Here is a 20,560-nt window from a genome sequence, read left to right as displayed (position 1 = left end):
TCCCAATTCCGATGTTACAACTGAGAAAACCCAGACATAGAGAAATAAAATAAAAGAAATAAATGAACAAAGAAACAGACAAACAAGCAAATAAATGACACTCCTAGGTGGGGCTGGATCACATCTGGTTATAATTCGAAGTTGCCTTCTGGCATGCTTTGTCTACCTCTCTCTGTTTCTCTCAGGTTTCCCTTTTCCTATGAGTGTTTCCACCTGACCAGCCATCATCACAAACTGGGCACAAATCTGTTGGGTTGCGTGTGTCTATCAATAACCTGCAATCTATTTACGGAATAATCATTTATGTTTTCTGCTAAGGCTACAGGTGAGAGGATTTTCCTTCCCCCCTCTCTCTTTCAGAAACAGTGGCAATGGAATTTGTTCTTAAGAATTTCCCTTTCTTTTAAAAGAAACCCTGATTATAATTTTTTTAATGTTTATTTATTTTTGAGAGAGAGAGAGCACAAGTGGAGGAGGGGCAGAGGGAGGGTGGGCGGACAGAGGGATCCGAAGCGGGCTTCATGATGACAGCAGCGAGTCCGATGTGGGGCTCGAACTCACGAACTGCAAGATCGTGACCTGAGCCGAAGTCGGGCGCTCAACCGACTGAGCCACCCTGGCGCCCCATGATTCTAAGTTTGTCATGGGTCAGCAGCTCTGGTTTGAATGCTAGTGTCTGTCCATCAGCCACATTTACTGGGTGTCCACTGTAGATGTAGGAAAATAATCAGACACTAAAGAAAAAAAAATCTAAAACAAATGAAAACCACCCACCCTCAAAGCAACCCTTAACACTGCAGCCCTCCTTGTCCTCACTCGTGAGCTATCTCATCCTGTCAAGTGGCTGAACTTGTCTGAGGCCTTTGCCATCTTCCTGCTCCCCCTACAGAGCTAAGGTGGCTGCTGGGGTCCCATCTACAGGCCCAAGTCCAAGTGCTGGGTGATATCCAAGTCCTGTTGGTAGAGCTCCCAGGATCCCGGATGTAAGTCTGATGTAGGAGGAGGTGCCCAGACACTGAGGCCTAGGGCCCCTTAAGGAAGGACAAGCCCTAAAGGTGGGGGCTTGTAACTCCTGCTGGGCATCCTGCCATTAGTTCTCTGCATCCTGACTTCTATAAGAGCGAGGCAGTGAAAACTCAGTCATAAAGACAGATGTTTACTCCCTTCAGAATAAGAAAATCACTGCCTTTGAAACATATTCCCCAGCACTTCTGAGTGATGTGTAAAATATGACGGAAAAATCGACATTTTCATTTAAAACATTAGACCATATCAGAATTGTCTGAAGGCTTTTGCATTAAATTTGGACACTAGATTTTTGTAGGAGTACCATTTTAACTTTTCAAGATACATCCTTATTGTGGTCAGGTGGGGTGGGGGAGGGGAGGGTCAGTGCTTCGTGAGTTCAGGAAGAGAGTACCTGTTTCCTGGGTCCCTGTGTTTTTCTTATTGGCCATGTTAAATATTGACCTCCTGGAATCCACAAGTAGCCGGTAGTAGCCAGCGGTTAAGCAGGCCAGGTTCATGGCATCTGATGATTCCATCAGGAGCGTGATGGGCTACGCAAAAGAGAATATTTTGGTTAAAGCCATCCCTCCTCAATAAGCTCCCTCAGGTGACAACACTTGGATTCGTGCTTATGAAATGTAACGAAGAAAGTTACCGCGCAATCGTGTCATCGGACAAACACGAGAGGTCAGAAATCACGCCGAGAGCCTTACTGAAACACATTTAGGTGACACCATCTTGAAAACACAGGCATTTTGAATCTTTTCAAGTAATATGGGAATGGGAGGAAAAAAGGTAACATTGGTCTCGTTTCCAAATAGTTAACATTTTAAAACTTGATAGTTAAGGAGTCAGTTACCAAATGTGAACCCATGATCTGGGGGCAAAAAAAAAATAAATAAAAATAAATAAAAAAAAAAATCACAGGAAGATTAAGTTTGGGTTCGTAGTGAAAATTAGTGTTGAAAAGAAGTAAAAATTCCAGCGGAAATTACTTCTAAGACTGAATGAAAAGTGACAAAAAGGTCCAGGAAAAGGATGCTTGTAAAAGAAACTGCAAATTCACAGGAGAGGAAAACAGAGGTGGGAGTTAAGAAAAGGCCTTGCTAAAACCTTCTGGAAACAATGAGGTTCTCATGTAATTGGAGAGGAGTCCTGGGCATATGGTGAAGGAAGTGTTCAGTTGAAGCATTCATTCTCGTTGAATTGGAAAGGATGACCGACTGGTCTGTTCTTGTTGAAGGAGAGAGAACTTGAGAGAGGAACAAGGGAGCAAGACAAAAGCCGACACCCAGAGACACACAGAAACGTCCGCGACTGGCTCTTGCTTTCATTCCTGGGTAGAGGATCCTGGCCAGGTCTGATGGCCCTGGCTATGGAATCTAACTTCCCACGAAAAGCCCACATACTACGTGATGAACTGCCTTCTCTTTCCATTTCAGGTGAGGTCTCCCCTCAAGGCACCCCACGATTCTTTCACGTAAGCAGGAAACCACCGGTAGGGTCTTGCCACCTACTTCCGTTGGGCCAGATTATCCCGTTATCAGGTATGTGATGACTGCATCCAATTTCACTCTTTCTCCTACTCTTTTTCCACCGGGGGGGGGGGGGGCATTGTTCTTAGCATCTTTGCTCGCAGACGGGGCCAGGCATTCCAGATCTGTTCTTGTACTTCCACTGTCATGGAGTCAACCGGAGACCTGGAGTCAGCCCATGAAATGCCACGAGCCGTGGCCACTATGACTGAGCTCCATACTCTCCCTTCCAGGGTCACTTCTTCCTGCTGCAGAGGACACTGAGGCTTCTCAGTTTGCTGTGTAGACAGAGCCCTGGGGGGAGGGGGTCCTCCCCGCCTGTTCTCACAGCACTCCCCCTGGTCCACGCCGTTTCCTTTTCTCCATGGAAACACAGCCACGTTACCGTGGCCCAAATCCAAGGACTTGTCTACTACTGGGACAAGAAGGTAGGGACAGGGGACCCGGATTATTTCCTATCAATTTCCTGTTTCTGGAATAAAGTTCTCCCCTTTGACGACAATCTCAGATTATTATTTTAAATGGAATGGCCATGACATTCATAGGGCCCGATGTGCTGTCGGTACTAACTGCTACACCACAAAAAGACAGACTGACTGAAATACTCAGCTTTTCCCAAAGAATAAACACATACGGACTCAATCTGACAAAAGGGAATGGGAGCTCTAAATAAAGTTGGGAAAAATCTCCCTGACTCTCTGTACATGAATATTCTAGAAGGTTAGCAGGGAAAAATCTCCCCATTCTCTGTGATTCATGTACTCTGTCCTCAAATCACACAGCTCTTTACTGAGGGCTGGAGCCCTCAGGCCTGGGTTGGGTGGATTTTCGTCCCTCCCAACCCACCCCCTACCGCCCCTGCCACCCCTCACCTTGTCACATTTCCGATCCTTTGCACGCACTGAAATTTTGACTGCTTTGTAAATATCAGCGGTGTTATCACAAATGAGCTGTTCAGATCGAGGCCCTGTGTCAACATCTGAAAGACTTACCTTCACATCCAACACATGGAGCTCTACCCTCACCAAGCTTTCTTCCTCAGTAAACATCTCGATCCTGTTGACGTGGCTGAAGTCAGCTAAAAGAGCCACCAGATTGGTTTTGGTGTTTATGACATGGCTTATGCCATATCGGGGCCCCACCAGAAGAGTCACTTCTGAGCGCTTTTCTGCCTGCTGAGAGATAGTGACAAAAATATAAAAGTTCTAGACCTCTAAAGCACCACGCAGAGTTGAACCTGAGAATCTGTTCTTATAAGATTACATTTTCTTTAGACAGGATTTTTTGGTGATATTGCACCAAATCATCCAATTAGAAGAACCAGACATTATGATTGCATCGAGACTCTGCTAAATTACGAATAATGTAGAAAGCAAATGTTATCATAGCACATATTTTCGTAATCATGAGACACTTCTAGAAATGGGGATTTTTTTTTTCATTTTTAATAGGAAAGCAACTTCTGGCCCAATGATTTAAAACAAGGCCATTGCTAGCGTGCATGAATTCTCTCGGTTCTTCATGTTTCTTTTTCTAGGGCATTCTGCAGCGGCGTTATCTGGTTTAACATTTCTTCTCATAGTTTCAGACTGTGGTGCAGTCGATTAGAAATGAAGGCTGGAAAAGATTCACAGCTGATTTGCTTTTGTCATCAAAGGCAGCTCATCCAAGACAGCCTATGGCAGTGACATTTTGCAGGCTTCTGTGGCTTCCAAGAGAAAGCAAGAAAAAGCAATTACCACTAATGTTGCCTTGAACACGCGACCCCCGTACAGTCGAAGATCACTGAGGAACTTGAGATAATGGACCTTGGCTTGCAGTGCAGAGAGCTGAGGAGAGAAAAGAAACCTCAGGTGTTAATTCCATTGGGGGTGGATCTGTTTCTGCTGGAGACCAGCTAAAAACAAGGGCAAACCCTGATGCTCTTACTACCAACAGATGGGGTGAGACAAGGCCTCTTCATAAGGAGTCAAAGTAAATTGCTGTGTATTTGGTGTCGTGAGAAAGGGCTGCAACAAGAAATCCAGATTAAAACCTTTTTATGTGGGGGGAAGGCATTGGCGGTGGGGTGGTAGTGAGGGGAGCATGGGTCATGAGCATGGACATACTGGGCCAGGGTGCTCAACAAATGAAAACAAGATGGTAAGTTTTCCCACCGAACCATCGGTCATCGGGGACTCCAAGAGTCCAGTGGTGCTTTCCAATCGCAGGTAGGGACGGGGCGGGTTCCGTCCAGGAGACTCACCTGTACACAGAGTTTGGGGGAGCTGTTTTGAACACATCATAAAAAAAGTGCTGGATTGTAGGGGTGACTGGATGGCTCAGTCGGTTGAGTGACCACCTTCGGCTCAGGTCATGATCTCATAGTTCGTGAGTTCGAGCCCCGCATTGGGCTCTGTGCTGGCAGCTCGGAGCCTGGAGCCTGCTTCAGATTTTGTGTCTCCCTCTCTGTCTGACTCACCCCCGCTCGTGCTCTCTCTCTCTCTCTCTCTCTCAGTCTCTCAAAAAATAAAATAAAACGTTAAAAAATTTTTTAAAAAAATACTGGAATATTAACTATACCAAAATGCATACCCTTCATGCAATTGTTAGCACTGTTCAGTCATCCTACTTCCTTCAAAAGCCCAAAGCATTTTGCAAATCGATTTGAAAGCAACCACTTACTCTTGGCCAGAAAAACTGACCTTTATAGAAAAACAGTGATGAATAGATCTTAGAGCAGTTATCCCAATTATTACAAAACCAGTGGGCCATGCATGAAAAAAATCATATCAAGCCAATTAAAAAAAAAAAAATTAGCTTTGGGCCAATCAGAACAGAAATTAAAAAAAAATCTTTCGGGTTTACGTTTATTTATTTAGTCATCTCTACACCCGACGGGGGGCTCGAAATCACAACCCCGAGATCAAGAGCCTCATGTTCTACCGACTGATCCACGCCGTCCAGCTCTATTTCCGTGAGCGGAATGATCACAGAAACGAGGAAGTAAGGCGATGATGGCTGATAGCGTGTCGAACCCGATTTTACCTTTTAAAAAGCCATGGGGTGAGGAGGGAACAAAAATAAGTACGTTTCAGCCAGTAAAAATGATTTATCAGAGTTACCCACGTTTCTATGGCCAGTATCAATTGTTAAGTGTTCTGGGTTGGTTTCCCTGCTTCCAGTTTTATAAGGCCAGTATTTTAAGGTTCCCCTTTCTGGTTCTTGAAACCTTTTGCTTTCGATTCCCTATGAACATAACTCTCCATTCTGACCAACAATCTATTTGAACGTGGCCTTTGTGTTTCTTCTGATTAAAAAAAAAAAAAAAAGGACGGAGATTTTAACAGTAATGATGGTGAATGGTAGAAATAATTTTATCTTCCCTTCAAAAGTAAGATTTAATTCAGTGGTTGTCAACCAGGGCCGATCTTGTTCCCCAGGGCACATTTGGCAATGTCTGGAGACATTTTTCTTTGACATAACCGAGGGCATCTTGGGGGCAGAGAGCAGGGATCAGCTGAATACCACACAATGCGCCGGAACACCCCCCTCCCCGCAAAGAATGATTCCAAATGCCAACAGTGGGGGTGGGGGTAGAGAAACCCCGGTGTAAATACCGCGGTGTCTGGTCACAAGGACCCTTGCTGCCTGCTGTGCATTTAAGCTGGTCTGCGTGGTAAGCGGGAGCCTGATGGGATGGGAACTTGCAATCCTATTCTCTAATCACAAGGTCTCAGTGGCTATGCAAGGTTCTCTTGCACGCACACGTGAATGTGCACACACTCGGTACAAGAAGGAGTCCGTAGCTTACAAGAAATAAACAAGTTTCCAGAAGAACACTTAGTTGTCACTAGTCTTAGGTTAATAGTCAAAAAAAGGCGGGGGGGGGGGGCTGGGGTTATACAGTGTTACTGCTTCTGAAAAAGTGGTACTAAGTATTTTATTCACGGGCTAATTTTAAACATTTTTAAAAATGCATGCAAGCCTTTCTCTTTAAAATCCATTTTCTATTAAGATGCAAATGTGATACCTTTTTACCCGGTGGTACCAAGTTTTGATTTGCTTTGACAAGGTGTGAAAGTGCTTTCTTTATGTTCTTCTCTTTCATGCTTTGCAGCACAGCAGAGGGAAGAAAAGTCTCTAATCCCCATTCTTTTCTGCAATAAAGAGCAGATCTTTAATTTCACATTCTTGTGATGATTAGTTATCTAAGGCAAAATGGCGCTCTGATGTTCGATGGAACAAATGAACTCGGGGAAAGGCAGGAAATGGAGATAGGTGCCCAATTAGGGAGGCAACTTTGAATTCACACTCAGGAAACATACTATCTGATCATTAGTACATCTGTTTGCATTCTAAAGGAAACGTATTCTTCCCTCTCCAGAGAGAATGCGTTTGGGACCAATGGGAACTGAAGAGACAATTTATCCAACCCACCTCTGAGTCTCGTTGAATTCATTCACATCTCCGAGTATGTACTTCCAATACAATTTCTCTCCATTCCTTTGTCTTTTGCTCCGTGTCTGCCCACACTGTGGCTTTGTCTCTTCACTTAGAAGGGCCCATGCAACCCCTTCATGCCCCCAAACCATTCTGCCCTCCCCTTCTCCTTCACCAACGGCTACTTCACTAGAAACACACACTTCTCTCCCGGCCAGAAGATCTGGCTCCTTCAATCAACATTTCTTGCTGCGCGCGCGCGTGTGTGTGTGTGTGTGTGTGTGTGTGAACGAGGAGTGCCTCTGGTGTGGCATCAGGGTGGGGTTCGTGATCCTTAAGTATGTGTGGCAGTGGTGGGGAGGCGCAAACATCACAAATAGGGGTGGATATACAAGAAAAACAGATAAAACTGGGCTAATATATGCGTGCAGAGGTCCTATTTCCCCAGCAATGACTACAACCCTACCCCAACAAGGTTCCATATTTTGAACTCTACAAACTCTATCCGGATTGGTCATGTGCCCAAGCAGTGTCTCCTAAGTTATGAAGATCTTCAAGAAGGTTTAGTTACTTCTCCTACTCCAGATCCTCTCCAGAGAAGGGTAGGAAGACAGCCTTCCCCCACTTGATCAATCATGATGATGGTGTTTTTCATGATCACCATTTCTTCCTCCTCCTCCCCCTCTTCCACTTGTATTTGTTATTTCTCCCCATCATCTGGCACTCCTTCTGGGGTGCCTGGGAATTCTGCTTGTATCATTATTTTAGATCATTACTTTTCATATCTGTATAATCAGACCACACGTTCTTTGATGCTGAGGATTATAATTTATACTTACTTGAACTTTCTACCGTCCTGGTGTGAATACCACACAAAAGCCTCAGTGAACAGTTGTCGGGTGAGTGGACTGATTAGTGAGAACCTTATTGTGGACTCTATAAGATTCTTCCTCAAGCCAGTTATCTCTGGGAGGCTTCTGACTGTACCATACTTCATACTTCTGACTGGTCAAACGTGCGTACAGGCAACGGGAAGAGAAAGGCATCTAAGTGGTCTGAAAACCGTGCCAAGTTGGACAGGCCACCTTTTCATATGGAAGCCAGTATCATCCACCCCCTCGAAACATAAGGAAGGGGAACCGAGGAGGGGCTGAATGTGTCCGACTGAGCGGAAGACCTCTTTGTGGGCGGAGTCTCTCTCAGGAGACAGTCATGGCCTGTGTGGCAAGAGATAAGGCATCTGTGAAAAAGACTGGGTGGAGAATGGAAGGCCTGAGGTTCTCAAATCGCACACAAGGATCTGTCCCTCGGTGTAGACAGGAGAACCGAGACTTTTGAGAACAGTGGCCTTGGAATCAGCAAACCGGGGCTCTGATCCTCCCCAACACGGGCTCCTGAACTCATTGGGAAGAAGCCATTTTGCTCCCTGGTGGGTCCGCCTGGCACCTTGGGAAGTTAGAAAGGCTTAACAGGCAGCCCATGGGAAGCTTCTTTGGAAGGTGGGATTTCAATTAGCTTGCATATCACCTGTGTAGGCGGAGAGGGCTCTAGGGCTTTGAGTGTTACGTGGAGATGTGGCTTCGGTCCTGCCACGAACTTTGAAATAGGAGCGTTCCTCTCTCTTAGCATTAGAGCGGCCATGATTAAGAGAGCAGCATGGCTGCTCTCGGCTTCTGAGCCACCTGCCAACGGGAAGCATACAGACGGGGCGACAGAGGGCTCTCCTTGAAAGGATGACCCTTCAATAGACCTGAGGGCAACACGACTGCCTTTTTCTAACAGGGAGTCTTCTCTGGCCAACATTCGAATCGTGAAACAAAATTTGATTGTATGGCATCCTTTCCCGCGGCCACATTTCTTTACCACAGATACCATCCCTCCTGATTTTGGCTAAGAGCATTACTTTCATACCGTAGCTCAGCAATCTAAAGCAATCTCAGGTTGCGCAGGCCGCAGTCTTAACACAGGTGCTTCTACTGATCACACGACCTATAGCACAAGATGGAGTCCCACTGCCTGGGTTCGAATCCGGACCCCTCTAGTTAGCAGCTGTGTGACTTGGGCACGTTCCTTAGTCACTATGTGCCTGGGTTTGCTCATCTGTAAAATACAGCTAAAATCCTACTGATCTCCTAGGGATGTCGTGAGAATTAAAGAGCTTAATGTCTGAGAAGCACGGAGACCAAAGCTTGGCTTGGAATCAAGTCCGTTTAGGAATTTTAAAACGTATGCTTCGCTTTCAATCTGGTCCTCATTTTAAACAATTCTCTAAAGGTGGGTTATGTAAGAAATGGATCTCTTCCACCAAAAATGAACATGACGTTCATATATTTTGCCCATGTTTATAACAAATGCCCTGGATTTGAGCAGGATCAATTTTGGAAATCGAGACATGCATCGAAAATACACTTGGGCGTTACGGAGGCAGCATCTTTGTGCCTGAAATGGCTCCGAGAGCCAACACTTACTCGATGTATTTGAGGGAGATTTTCTGTGTTTGCTTGGTGGTGACGGTTGCGATGTACATTTGCAAGGCTGCCAGCCGCAGGGCTATGTCGTATTTCAGCTCGGGCCCAAATCGCTCCTGAACCACATCGTTACAACTCTGCAAAAGAGACCAGCAGAGGGCGCAGCGTGTCAAAGAACCGGCGGCCGGCGCGCTGCCTCCGAGGAACAGGTGACCCAGTGTTCCAGCTTCCCGTCAAAGGCAAGGGGGCTAAATGTGGAAACATTTCCACCAGGCTGCTTGGAACCCAGTCAGTATTTAATTACATGCACAAACACAGCGACCGCACAAAACGTTTAACATTCACCGACAAATGAGCTGCTATTTAAATATTTAGCTTTTGGTAAAAATAATTAGGAATTCAGGTACGAAATTTCCAAACACAGGTGCTGCAACTGAACGCGCAAAGCACAGATAGCAGCATGCGACTTGTGCTGGGCTTGGAATCTCGGGTTCGAATCCTATTCCTCCGCTTCCACAGGGGTGGGAACTTGGGCAAATCCCTGAATTGTGCCGTGCCTCGGTTTCCTCCTTTGTAAATCGGGCACGGTAGTGCTTCCCCATTCACAGGGCTGTGGTGAGGAGGACATGAGCTAACGATGTGAAGCCCTGGGAAGTCGTGAGTGCTCATACGCGTCAACCGCGGTCATCACCAATGTCATTAACTTCCATTTAGCTCTCGAGAGCAGTTCAGGGGGGAGGCAGGTTTAGCAAGGGGTTGGACAGCAGCAGCCCCCGCCTCACACCCACCTGCTTCGGAATCGTGGCTTTGCCAATGCCCACCTGTGCCTGTAGCTTCAACCACTTTACTCTTGCAGCCTCAGTTGACTCATCTGTGCGATGGGGACTCACGCTAATGACGCCGCTGGAGCACTGCCAATACTGAATGTGCACTCACTAAAGCGTAGCCATTAAAACCCTCAGTTCACTCCAGCGGTGACCCGCCCCTGCTGTGACTCTGAGGGAGTCACGCCACATCTCTGGGCCTCAGTTTGCTCATCTGTAAAAGGGAGATGCCTACCTCACAGGGTGTGTGGTGAGCATCAAACGCAAGGGTGGCTGAGAGCGTGTTGCAACTTGCAAAGTCTAGTGTGACCACAGTGACTGGTTCTCACCGGGCATGCTTGCTCGTTAGGGGCAAAGCACTGAGCTATACGTCACCTTGGAAGCACAGCGTAGCTTCAGCATATTTTGTGTGTGTGTGTGTGTGTGTGTGTGTGCGTGTACACACACACACACACACACATACACTTATTTTTGTTCTGGAAAACTAGGCTTTGGGGCTAGAAACTATGATATTTAGCCTCTTTCTTCCTGCTTTGCCTTGTCCCAAGAAGATTTCAAATGCAAAACTGTATCAGAACATTTACCTCTCTTCCCAGCAAAGCACATTTGTGACCCTTTCATGCATTGACTTTACCAAATGGGAACATGTACCCCTGAATGGTTTCTGCACACAACGTTTACCCTTCAAATACTTACCCATGCCCTACTGGTGCCATGCAATGCACACTCTGTCCCCGGGCTCCAGGCTCGTGCCTCTCAGCTTGTCCCCTTGCTCCTAAGAGGGAAGTCACCTCCTCTCCCTGCCTCCATCTTTAACATGGGCTTCTACCTTCGCTCCTCCTGAAAAGCTCACACCTATCTGGATTGCACAGCACTCCTTATTGGAAGCAGGTCTGGTATGAGGTGGGAGATAGGGTGGTCTGAGTGAAGGCAGCCATTTTGTTTTGCTGTTGGGTTTACCAGTTATTTCCAAGAGCCTAGGGGGTGTCCATAAAGGGACACCATGGGGTTGAGGCTCATCTTACAGTCTCATGAAGGATGAGGGAGAGGAAGCCACTTGGCACAGCACCAGGCCATAATAAGCACTCGACACAGGATTATAGCACAGGATTTAGAGACAAAGACTCCAGGTTTAGTCCTAGGCTCTGTCAGCTACTCATCAAACGGCCTCGAACATGGCATTTCATCTCTCTCGAGTCTGTTTTCTTACCTGAAAAATGGGCTCACTCTCAAGGTTGTTGGTACATCTCTAAGGATGTTTCACAGACTGGAATGTGCTTTATTAGGCTGAGTCACCACTAGGACTTCTCCTAAGAGTTGTGACTGGGATAGTTTTTTCCCATCCCTTTCATACCCTGTATTTAACCAGACTTCTGGGTGAGTTCTTTGTCAAGGTGATTAGTCACTTAATTACATTATATAATTAGTTCAGACTGATCCTGGAGAATTAGTGTGAAGTCTGATATATATATATATATTTTATGGCACGAATCATACTTTTATTACTCATAATCACATTACTTAAAATACAGTTAACACAAGCAAATGGTGGTCATTGTTTTGCCAAATAGAGGTCCCGATAGACTACTTTAGGCCCACAGAAAGTTCATTTATCATGAACATGTTAGGTATTAAAAAGGCAACCGAGGCTGTTCAAGTGTTTAAAATATTTCGTAGCCTCTCAGGTGTTGTCCCATTTACTAATTGGTGTAACCATCTTTTTCTTCGTAGATATTGGACAGGTAATTATGAGTTACAACAGTGTGAATTACCAGGGCTTTCTGTCACTATATATACTCACATCTGCAGAATACCTCGTGGCCCAGTAATGAGTAGGTGATTAACAGATGTTACCACCCTCAAGCCTCTATTTTCATTGCCAAGGTTCATCTAGTCAATGGCTATTGTCCTCAACAGCAACCCACAAGGTTGAGTTTCGTCTTTGCAATGTACATTGCACATTATATAGCGTAATGTATATGGTAATATACACTGTAATGTACATATGGCTTCTCCTTACTCTTTTGTTCTCTAGGCTAATTTTACGGCATCTTTTTGGTACCTTAAAATCGACATGGGCACACAGCGCCATTTGCAGATCCACTGACTTCTGTTCGACAGAGAAGTTATTTTGGACATACCTCGCATTCTGTGAAACAGAGTCGGATGCCAAGAAATTCTCATTTCTTATTCTCAGCGGAGGACATATGAGACGATGGTAGCTTAATTTTGGCCCAGCACACATGGCTTCCCACCTCCTTTCCTCCCTCCATTGGCTAATCCTCGAAGGGGTGGCGGGCTAGTCCACCACCCGTGCAACACCCAAGGGGGGACAGCAGAAATGTCACCGGTCTTTTGCCAGTCCCCCGGGGCAAGATCGCTGGGCAGGGTCTCTGCTTCGCAGAACAGCCCCACACGTATAAAAAGTGTCTCTTTCGAATCAGGAAGATCTCGACGAACCGCATTAGATATGAATCGACACACCTTAAACAGAATTGTGCTTAGCAGTCCTCCTGGTCTACCTAAGAGGTCGGTCCTTCCCAGGAGAAACAACCACATTCCTCTTTCATAAAGGCCATGGGCGTTTTAAAATGGGATGTTTAGAGCAGAAGCAGAGTAGAACAGTTTCGAAGCAGCACCTTGTGAATGGGGTGAGTACATTAATTATAGCGAATGACAAGTGAACGCATCTGTCTACAGCCACGCACTGACTGGCACCTGTGTAACTATTTAATTGCAACTAACAAGCCAAAAAACGTAGCACATCATCTGAGCAGCCACGGACAGAGCCCCAGCTTGGTTCTCAGCAGGGCTAAGGGAAGAGGCAGTAACGCATCGGCTGAGAATCAGGCAGTCACCTCTGGGTCACTTGGCCTGCTGGGGAACAGGGGATAGAGTTGAGGGGTCCGGGTGGCCCAAGTTTAACATTTAAAAAACCCAGGTCATGACAGTTTCACTGTTCTGGGTAGGAAATGGTATAAAGTACACTGCACATATCTTTACTTGCCTTTTCCAGATGACTCAGGATTATCTTCACGAACATCAATCATCCTACTGAGCTGTAAGTACCAGAATCTCTTCCAAAGAGCACCGAGGTGGGGGACGTTTAAGTGAGCCTTGCGTTTAGTGCCCTATCTGCTAGAATGTTCTAGTACATCCGGCTTCTTTTGCCTTCGGTTTAATTTCTGTTCTCCAGGGATTATTGCCACTTTAATTTATGTCCCCATTCCCAACCTCTGGCATGCACCTGACCTCTGTCTCTGTGCCATCTTCTACCTGTTTTCTTTTCCCACTCAACGTTTTAAAGACTACGGGAGCTTTGAAATATACAAGAACGGGAGCTTTGAAACATACAAGAAAATACTGAGACTAGTAAAACAAAACCAGTGTATCAACTACCTAGGCTGAACAAATGTTTCTTTTTTTTCTTTTCCCACCTTCTTTGTGTTTTATTTCTCATGGCTCCAGAAGTCTTGGCCTTACACAGGTTTGTCTAACCAAAGGGGGCACGTCTTTGGGGTTTTGTTGTTTTTTTTGCCTCACTTTGGCACTTTCTCCCTTTTTTGTCAGGGGAGGTTACATTTAGGTTTACAATCTCTGAGTAGTTCTAATGTGAGATGCTTAAACTTCAGGTAAATGGGTTCTTACTGTTTAATGTGATTGTACTGGGAATTTAAGCGAGAGTAATGGGTAGCAGTTAGGGAAAAATACAAGAACATCTCCTAAAGTCAGATGAATAAATTCCCTTTGGGGCAAACTAGCGAAGACTCTCATCTCTGGAAGCCTTGTTTTTTGAGAATTATAACCCAGAATTAGATATAGTCAGTCTGCAAAGGATACTTTTTTTTTTAAAGTCTTATTGCCTTGAAATGAATTATTCCATTATAAGGAATATCCTATTTCAGAACACTCTAAGCACCAAATAAATGAGTGCATAAATGAGTAAATAAAGGACAAAGGGAAAAAATCTTTTTCATAGCAGAATGCCAATTAATCAATGAAGAAGAAATAATGGAATTAGAAAAATCATCATTTTAAAACCATTGCAGTAATAACGGATTCAGGCAAGACGCATGAATGAATACTGAAACTGGTGAGTGAAAGGGTATTAATTACTCTCCACAAATTACCTATTAATCACAAAAAAAGTAGTAACTTCTGGATGGATAAACTTGGAGAACGTTGCCTTAACCAAGAGTCAAAGTTAACCTCATCATGAAGGGGACAAACTGACATCATCATATGCCCCTGCCCAAATGACATACCCTCAACCTAATCAGGAGAGAAACATCAGAGGAACTCGAATTCCGAGATTTCTACAAAATAACTGGCCAGCACTCCTCAAAACTGTCGAAGCCTTGAAAGTCAAAGAAAGAATGAGGAATGTTCTGGACTTAAGGAGATTAAAGCGACATGATACCGAGATGCAAAATGGGATCCTGGAGTGGATCCTGTTCTAGAAAAAAAAAAAAAAAAAACTGACATAAAGGCCATTTTGGGGACGGTAGGAAGAATCTGGATATAGGTTGCACACGAGGACGGCAATGCATCGGTGTTACAGTTCCTTATTTTGTTAATTGGACCATGATTATATAAGACAGTTTCCTCGTTATTAGAAAATACACACTGAAGTAGTTAGGGGTAAATGAACATGACTTGGTAAATGACATTCATTTACCAAATCATGGTCATTGATTTGGTAAATGAACTTGTGTGTGTGTGTGTGTGTGTGTGTGTGTGTGCTGGGGTGCGGGACAGGGAGGTGAGCATGTGTTCATACTTATGAAATTATTTCAAAAGTGAAAGCAGCAAAACAGAGTCATTTTTAGGGGGAAAAGCCCCACATTTAATTTATCCCCCAATATTCATATAAAACATGCCCAAATTCTCACATACCTGAACGTAGAGATACTCGAATGCAACTGGATCTCTCCGTAAAAGGTCAATTGGATCCTTCGGGACAAAGCTAATGCGGAAAAGACACCTCATCTTATGGGAGCTGGGCCGCTGTGTCACCTACAAGAGCAGACGGATCACAAGAATCCTTCAGTGCAGGCAAAGGCAACTTTGTTTGAACGCCAGAGAAGGAGGTGGTCGAAGGTCTTTTACTCTGTGTCATAGATACTCACTCCCCGAAAACTGCTCAGACCCTGGGTCTTGCTCCCCAGAAGCAGACCCTGACATGAGGGTCTTACTAAAGAACTGCTCCCAGGAGAGGCCAGTAAGGGAGTGGGCGAAGCAGGTCAGGCAGGAGAGGACACTAAACAGAGGCAACAACCCTCATCACGGAGCCACCGGACCACTGAAAAGTCCTTGGTTCCAGGCCGTCCCAGGGGGATGGGAGTTTCCTGATGTGGACGGAACGGGTGCCAGGGGTCTGAGGTTGGCCCTCTGAAGAAGACTGGAAAGTAGGAAGATGCAAGTTTGGGCCCGTGCGCTAATTCTGGAATCCACAAGTTTCCAAACTACCCCGCACTTTTTGGTATCACGACATTGTTCAAATCGTTCAAAGGAGCTTCAAATACTCCACAGGTTCTTTGGGGCTGAGGACCACGGACCGTTTTGTTTTCCCTTTTACCCAGCACAGCATGCGCCGGCTACTAGCGGTTAGGTTTCGTAATTCGTAATTCCTTTTGCAACAAAAGGCAATCAGCCAATGAATAGTAGGTGCTTAATAAACAGGTGAATGAGTGCATTGCCCTTGAATGTGTTTTCTATGGATGTGTATGCAGTTCCATGGACTTGTAACTACTTTTGTTTTTTAGAGGACAAATCTGGCAAAATAAAAGTGTTCATGAACTGGAATTTAAAATTCGAAACAGGAACAGCAATAGCCTCATTGAACCCCATGTTGTGTGTGTGTGTGTGTGTGTGTGTGTGTATTCTTACAGTTTACATTGCTAATTTTGTTGAGTAGAAGAATTTCAATGGGAAAACACATACTCCTTTTAAAGGCATACTGAGAAGTAGAAACCCTGACCCAGCTTTCTGGCTGTGGGCAGGATCACAAAGCCAAGTGGACTCACGAGCCCATGGGCCGGGGGCTGCTCATCGCTGGCTGGTGGTCAAGCAAACCAGGAAGAAGAAAATACGGGCACCTAAGCGACCAGTAGCGTGGCTCGGGTCTGCTGTGGGGTTTTATGGGGATGTCCTAGGGTATTTTGTCTGAAGGTCTGTGCTGATGTTAGAAAGTCAGGTATCATTTATCTCCAGCTCCTTTCATTACTGCTTAGAATCCATCTTTCCTGAATTTTCCACAAGCGACCTTGAGCCTATTTTTATCGTCAGTAGGCTAAAGTGCTTTAGACTCATTAGAAACAGCAGCCCATAAAAATAACAGTCCCTAAAACAAGAAAACAATTTCCTGGAAACGTACACATTTCTTATACTTACTCTCATTTTCTACCATGCCTATAAACACTTTATTGATCTAGCTTTTCAAATGCAGTGATTTCAAAGGCATATAGCTGATTCGTTTCAGGATATTTAAATCCATAAGTTTTCTTTTCTAGGGAGCATACTTGAAGTTTTAACACTTTGCTTTTCGTTCTGATAAACACAGCCACTTCTACAAAGAGAAGGGAAAAATCAGTGTTACAGGCTTTCTGCTTCCTTCTAACATTTTAACGGAAATTTAAAAACCTGGAGATCAGTCTGGAATGAGAAGTCATGGTTGCCTAGCTCCAGAAGACACGTTGAAAGAATCTGTGTCCTGCTAAACCAGCAAGAAGCTTTCCCATAAAGGCTGTGCGGTAGATAGAAGTTCAGAGGGAGAGTGTATCTAGCAATATCAAAAGGTTGTGGGAAGTTTCACTAGACTCCTACTTACTGGCTGTCAGCCCATATCCCCTTGGCATTTATGACCACGAGCTGAAGGCTACTTCCTGCAAACACCGGCGACCACTGGCCAGCACCAGGCGACCCTGCGCGGCCAGGGAGCACCTGTCTGTCCTCGGAAGCAGCCCACACCACCACCAGCCGGAAGATGCCCCTGCCCCATTTCCCTCCCTCTCCCAGTGTTTCTGGATCTCTCCTCCCCATAAACCACGGGCACCCAAACCCTTGTCTTAAGTTCGGCTTCGGGAGGAACTCCGAGCCAAACAGTGATCTTGCCCATGTGGGATTCTGAATATCGGGGGTTGCTCCCCTGTAACAAAGCATAAAGTAAGTCATCGGTTTCCAAGGGAGTTTTGGCACAGGTTAAAACAAGAAACGATCATTAGAAGCGGTTTAAAGTATCTCTAGGTAGATTCAAACCTGAGAAAAATAGGTCAAGTGTAGATCGAGGGCTGTAAATGTACACAAACGACAGCTTTATAACTAATTCCCTGCACTGAGTTGGACTGAATCAAGAGACTTAGGCATGTCGTGGGACCCAACTCACGGGGCACCAGCTTTTAATTATGCAGCAACCGCGAAGACTTAAATGCGACAACGCTTTCTGCTACCCCGTCCGTCTGGGGGGCACCTCCTGCTCCTCCTCCTGGTCTCCCCCTCCCTAAAGTTCTCTCCTCACTCACTGAGCTCTCCTCCGTAAGAGGAGTCGGCTGAGATCCCTTCTACCTCCGGCAAAGACTGCGTGTGCGGAATCACGAGAGAAAGGAGGGTGCCACGCTGAATTCAGCAGCCAAGCAGCCTGCCTGTCTCCCCAGAGAACAGATGGGGGTGGCCTGTTGGTGGCCAGGAACTGGGACGCACTGGTGGATCCAACATTGACAGTGAGCAGCACTGGGGTGGGCATTTCAAGCCTCCACAAACAGGCAAGTGTGCACCCAGAACTTAAGACAACTAACTAGGATTCTGGTTTAATTTAAATAATCTCAGAAGCCATTTCTTTTCAATGGTTTCAAGAGATGCATTGTCAAAGCAGGCGAACAAGTCCTTCCCATGACATAAAACATGATTCTGCGGAGCCACATTCCCAGGGAGTATGTTGCATCCACACAACTCCTGAAACAGAATGCCACGGGCACCAGTGACAGTTGCAACAAAGTTTATTACAATGAGAGGCAAGGCCAACCGATCGGGACCAACACTCTTGATAAGAGTGTGGCTTCGAACAGCCGGGGTACAGAGTTTTTAAAGCCGATCACATCATTTTATCATTATCTGGGAACAGACCAGAGAAACAGTTCCCAGAGGAGTTAGAAACAGTTGCCAGATGAGTCAGAAACAGTTATCGAATGAGGTGATTATTTTAGACTTTCTGCCGCTAAGTTGCAACCAGTGGATCTCCTTGACCTTGTCTCTGATGCTCTTTTTTTGAGCTTTTGTTTCCTTCGTTGGTAAAGCCTGATTCACAAGAGTATGAAGCATGATTTACAAGAGTAAAAGCAAGGCTGTTATCTTTCGACCTTTAGTGTCAGAACAAAGTTGTTATCTTTCAAGCTAAGCGTTAGCCCTACAGTACAATTTAACCCTTACAAGTACGTGCCGAGTCTTTAGCAACTCCGCACGTGACGCCGACTGACGGGCTACAGAAAAATGAACAAAATAGAGAAGCGTCACCTTGAGGTGTACAACCCATTGTGAATGCCAGAGCTTTCTTTAGTGGGGATCCCCAGGGCCTCAGCGAGTACACTGAAGGGAGGAGAGGACAGGGGAATTCTGGGGCCAGATGGCCTGGGCTCTCACCGGCAGGCATAATTTCTGCTCTCACCTGCGAGTGTGATGTCACACACCTGAGTTAGAGTCTCCTGTTCATGAAGCAACAGCAGCTTGGTTCCGGCCCCTTCCGTCCTCTGCTCCAGCATGAGGGAGAAGTGTTCGATGCCTTTGATGGAGAGCTTCTCTTGAAGAGTTAAGATGACATCCTTACAGAGGAAACATTGACAAGATGCTATCAAAACCAACACGGCTCTCTTGCAGAGTTTACCATGACCGAAAAGTGTTGCTCGAATAGGCTTCGGATCTGTAAGTTTTATACGATGCCTGGATCCTGAAGCTTGATATTCCTTTTCCTGACCTCTCCCACCACCCCGGATCGTTATGGAGTTCAGAAACAGGGAGGCAACGGGGGGACTAGCTGGGGGAGGTGCTCGCTTGTCTTAACTTGGAAAGCTTATCAATAACTTGTACAGTGGAGTGGGTTCGGTTCCCCTTCTTCTAGATGGGGGGGGGGGTGCAATTAAACCACCTTGGAAAGTGGTCTACCCCAGGGGTGGGCAGAATACCCCTGTATGCCAAATCCGCTCCCCACCTCACCTGTTTGTATAAATAAAGCTTTATTGAAACACAGTCACACTCATTTGTTTACATAGTGTCGATGGCTGCTTTTGCCCCTTGCATCGGCAACTGAGATTGTATGGTCTGTGAAGCCTAAAATATTTGCTCCCTGGCCCTGTACAGAGAACATTTGCTGACCCTTAGTCTACCCTTCTGTTAAGAGCATGCGGTAATGGTTGGAATGTGGGATCTGGAAAGAATCTGGTTTCCACACCCGGCTCGACTTCACGTTAGCTGTGCACCTCCGTGCAAGTTATCAAACTCGGAAGTGTCTTAATGCCCTTATCTATAACCCAGGGATGATGAGAATACCTTATATGTCAGAATAGATACAAGGACTGAATGAGTTCATACAGAGAACACATTTATTGTGGCACTGTTTGACAGAGGTAGGGCACTAGAACAATATACATATATTAGCTTTTATTCTGAATCTCTGGGGAGGGTAGAATGAACAAGTAATCCTTTAAAGGATTAAACCTTTAGGATCAGATAGGTGTCTTTGAAAATGAAAAAAAAAGTGACTTATTTTTTTCATGATCTGAAAACTAGTAGATGAGCTCTCGTTTGAAATGGAATTAAAAAAAAACCCATTACTTTTTTTTTTTTCCATGTCCTCAGAAACTAAGTGATCTCTCGGGATAATTTACACGCCGTTGCTAAAAACTCCAAAGAACAGTGCTTTTCATCCTAAGGCAATTCTGCTCTACAGCAACATTTGGCCGCTTTTGGAGACCATTTTGGTTGTCACAATGGGGTTGGAGAGGCTATTGACATTGAGGGATGTGGCTGAACATCTTACAGTGCACAGGACAGCCCCCACAATAAAGAATTCCCTGCTCCGGGGGCGCCTGAATGGCTCAGTCGGCTGAGCATCTGACTACGGCTTAGGTCACGATCTCACGGTTCGTGGGTTCGAGCCCCGCGTCGGGCTCTGGGCTGACAGCTGGGAGCCTGGAGCCTATTTCAGATTCTGTGTCTCCCTCAGTCTGCCCCTCCGCTGCTTGCACTCTGTCTCTCACATTGTCTCAAAAATAAATAAACATTAAAAAAAAAATTAAAAAAAAAAAAAAAAAAA

General features: G+C 45.5%; 1 protein-coding gene across 1 annotated transcript in view; it reads right to left on the bottom strand.

Annotated features, from left to right (window-relative positions):
- Nucleotides 1-20,560, bottom strand: part of FRMPD4 (FERM and PDZ domain containing 4) — a 187,189-nt gene that overhangs the window by 9,513 nt on the left and 157,116 nt on the right. The window contains exons 7-13 of the mRNA XM_049643430.1: nucleotides 18,939-19,070; nucleotides 15,154-15,273; nucleotides 9,434-9,570; nucleotides 6,556-6,682; nucleotides 4,283-4,372; nucleotides 3,536-3,718; nucleotides 1,421-1,559 (exon numbers count right to left, since the gene is read on the bottom strand). Coding sequence (XP_049499387.1) covers nucleotides 1,421-1,559; nucleotides 3,536-3,718; nucleotides 4,283-4,372; nucleotides 6,556-6,682; nucleotides 9,434-9,570; nucleotides 15,154-15,273; nucleotides 18,939-19,070 — 928 coding nt within the window. The remainder of the gene's footprint in view (nucleotides 1-1,420; nucleotides 1,560-3,535; nucleotides 3,719-4,282; nucleotides 4,373-6,555; nucleotides 6,683-9,433; nucleotides 9,571-15,153; nucleotides 15,274-18,938; nucleotides 19,071-20,560) is intronic.

The sequence above is a fragment of the Panthera uncia genome, chromosome X (genome assembly GCF_023721935.1).
Source record: "Panthera uncia isolate 11264 chromosome X, Puncia_PCG_1.0, whole genome shotgun sequence".
Taxonomy (NCBI): Eukaryota; Metazoa; Chordata; class Mammalia; order Carnivora; family Felidae; genus Panthera; species Panthera uncia.
The sequence above is the reverse complement of the archived record's forward strand: the minus strand, read 5'-3'. Positions and strand labels throughout refer to the sequence as shown.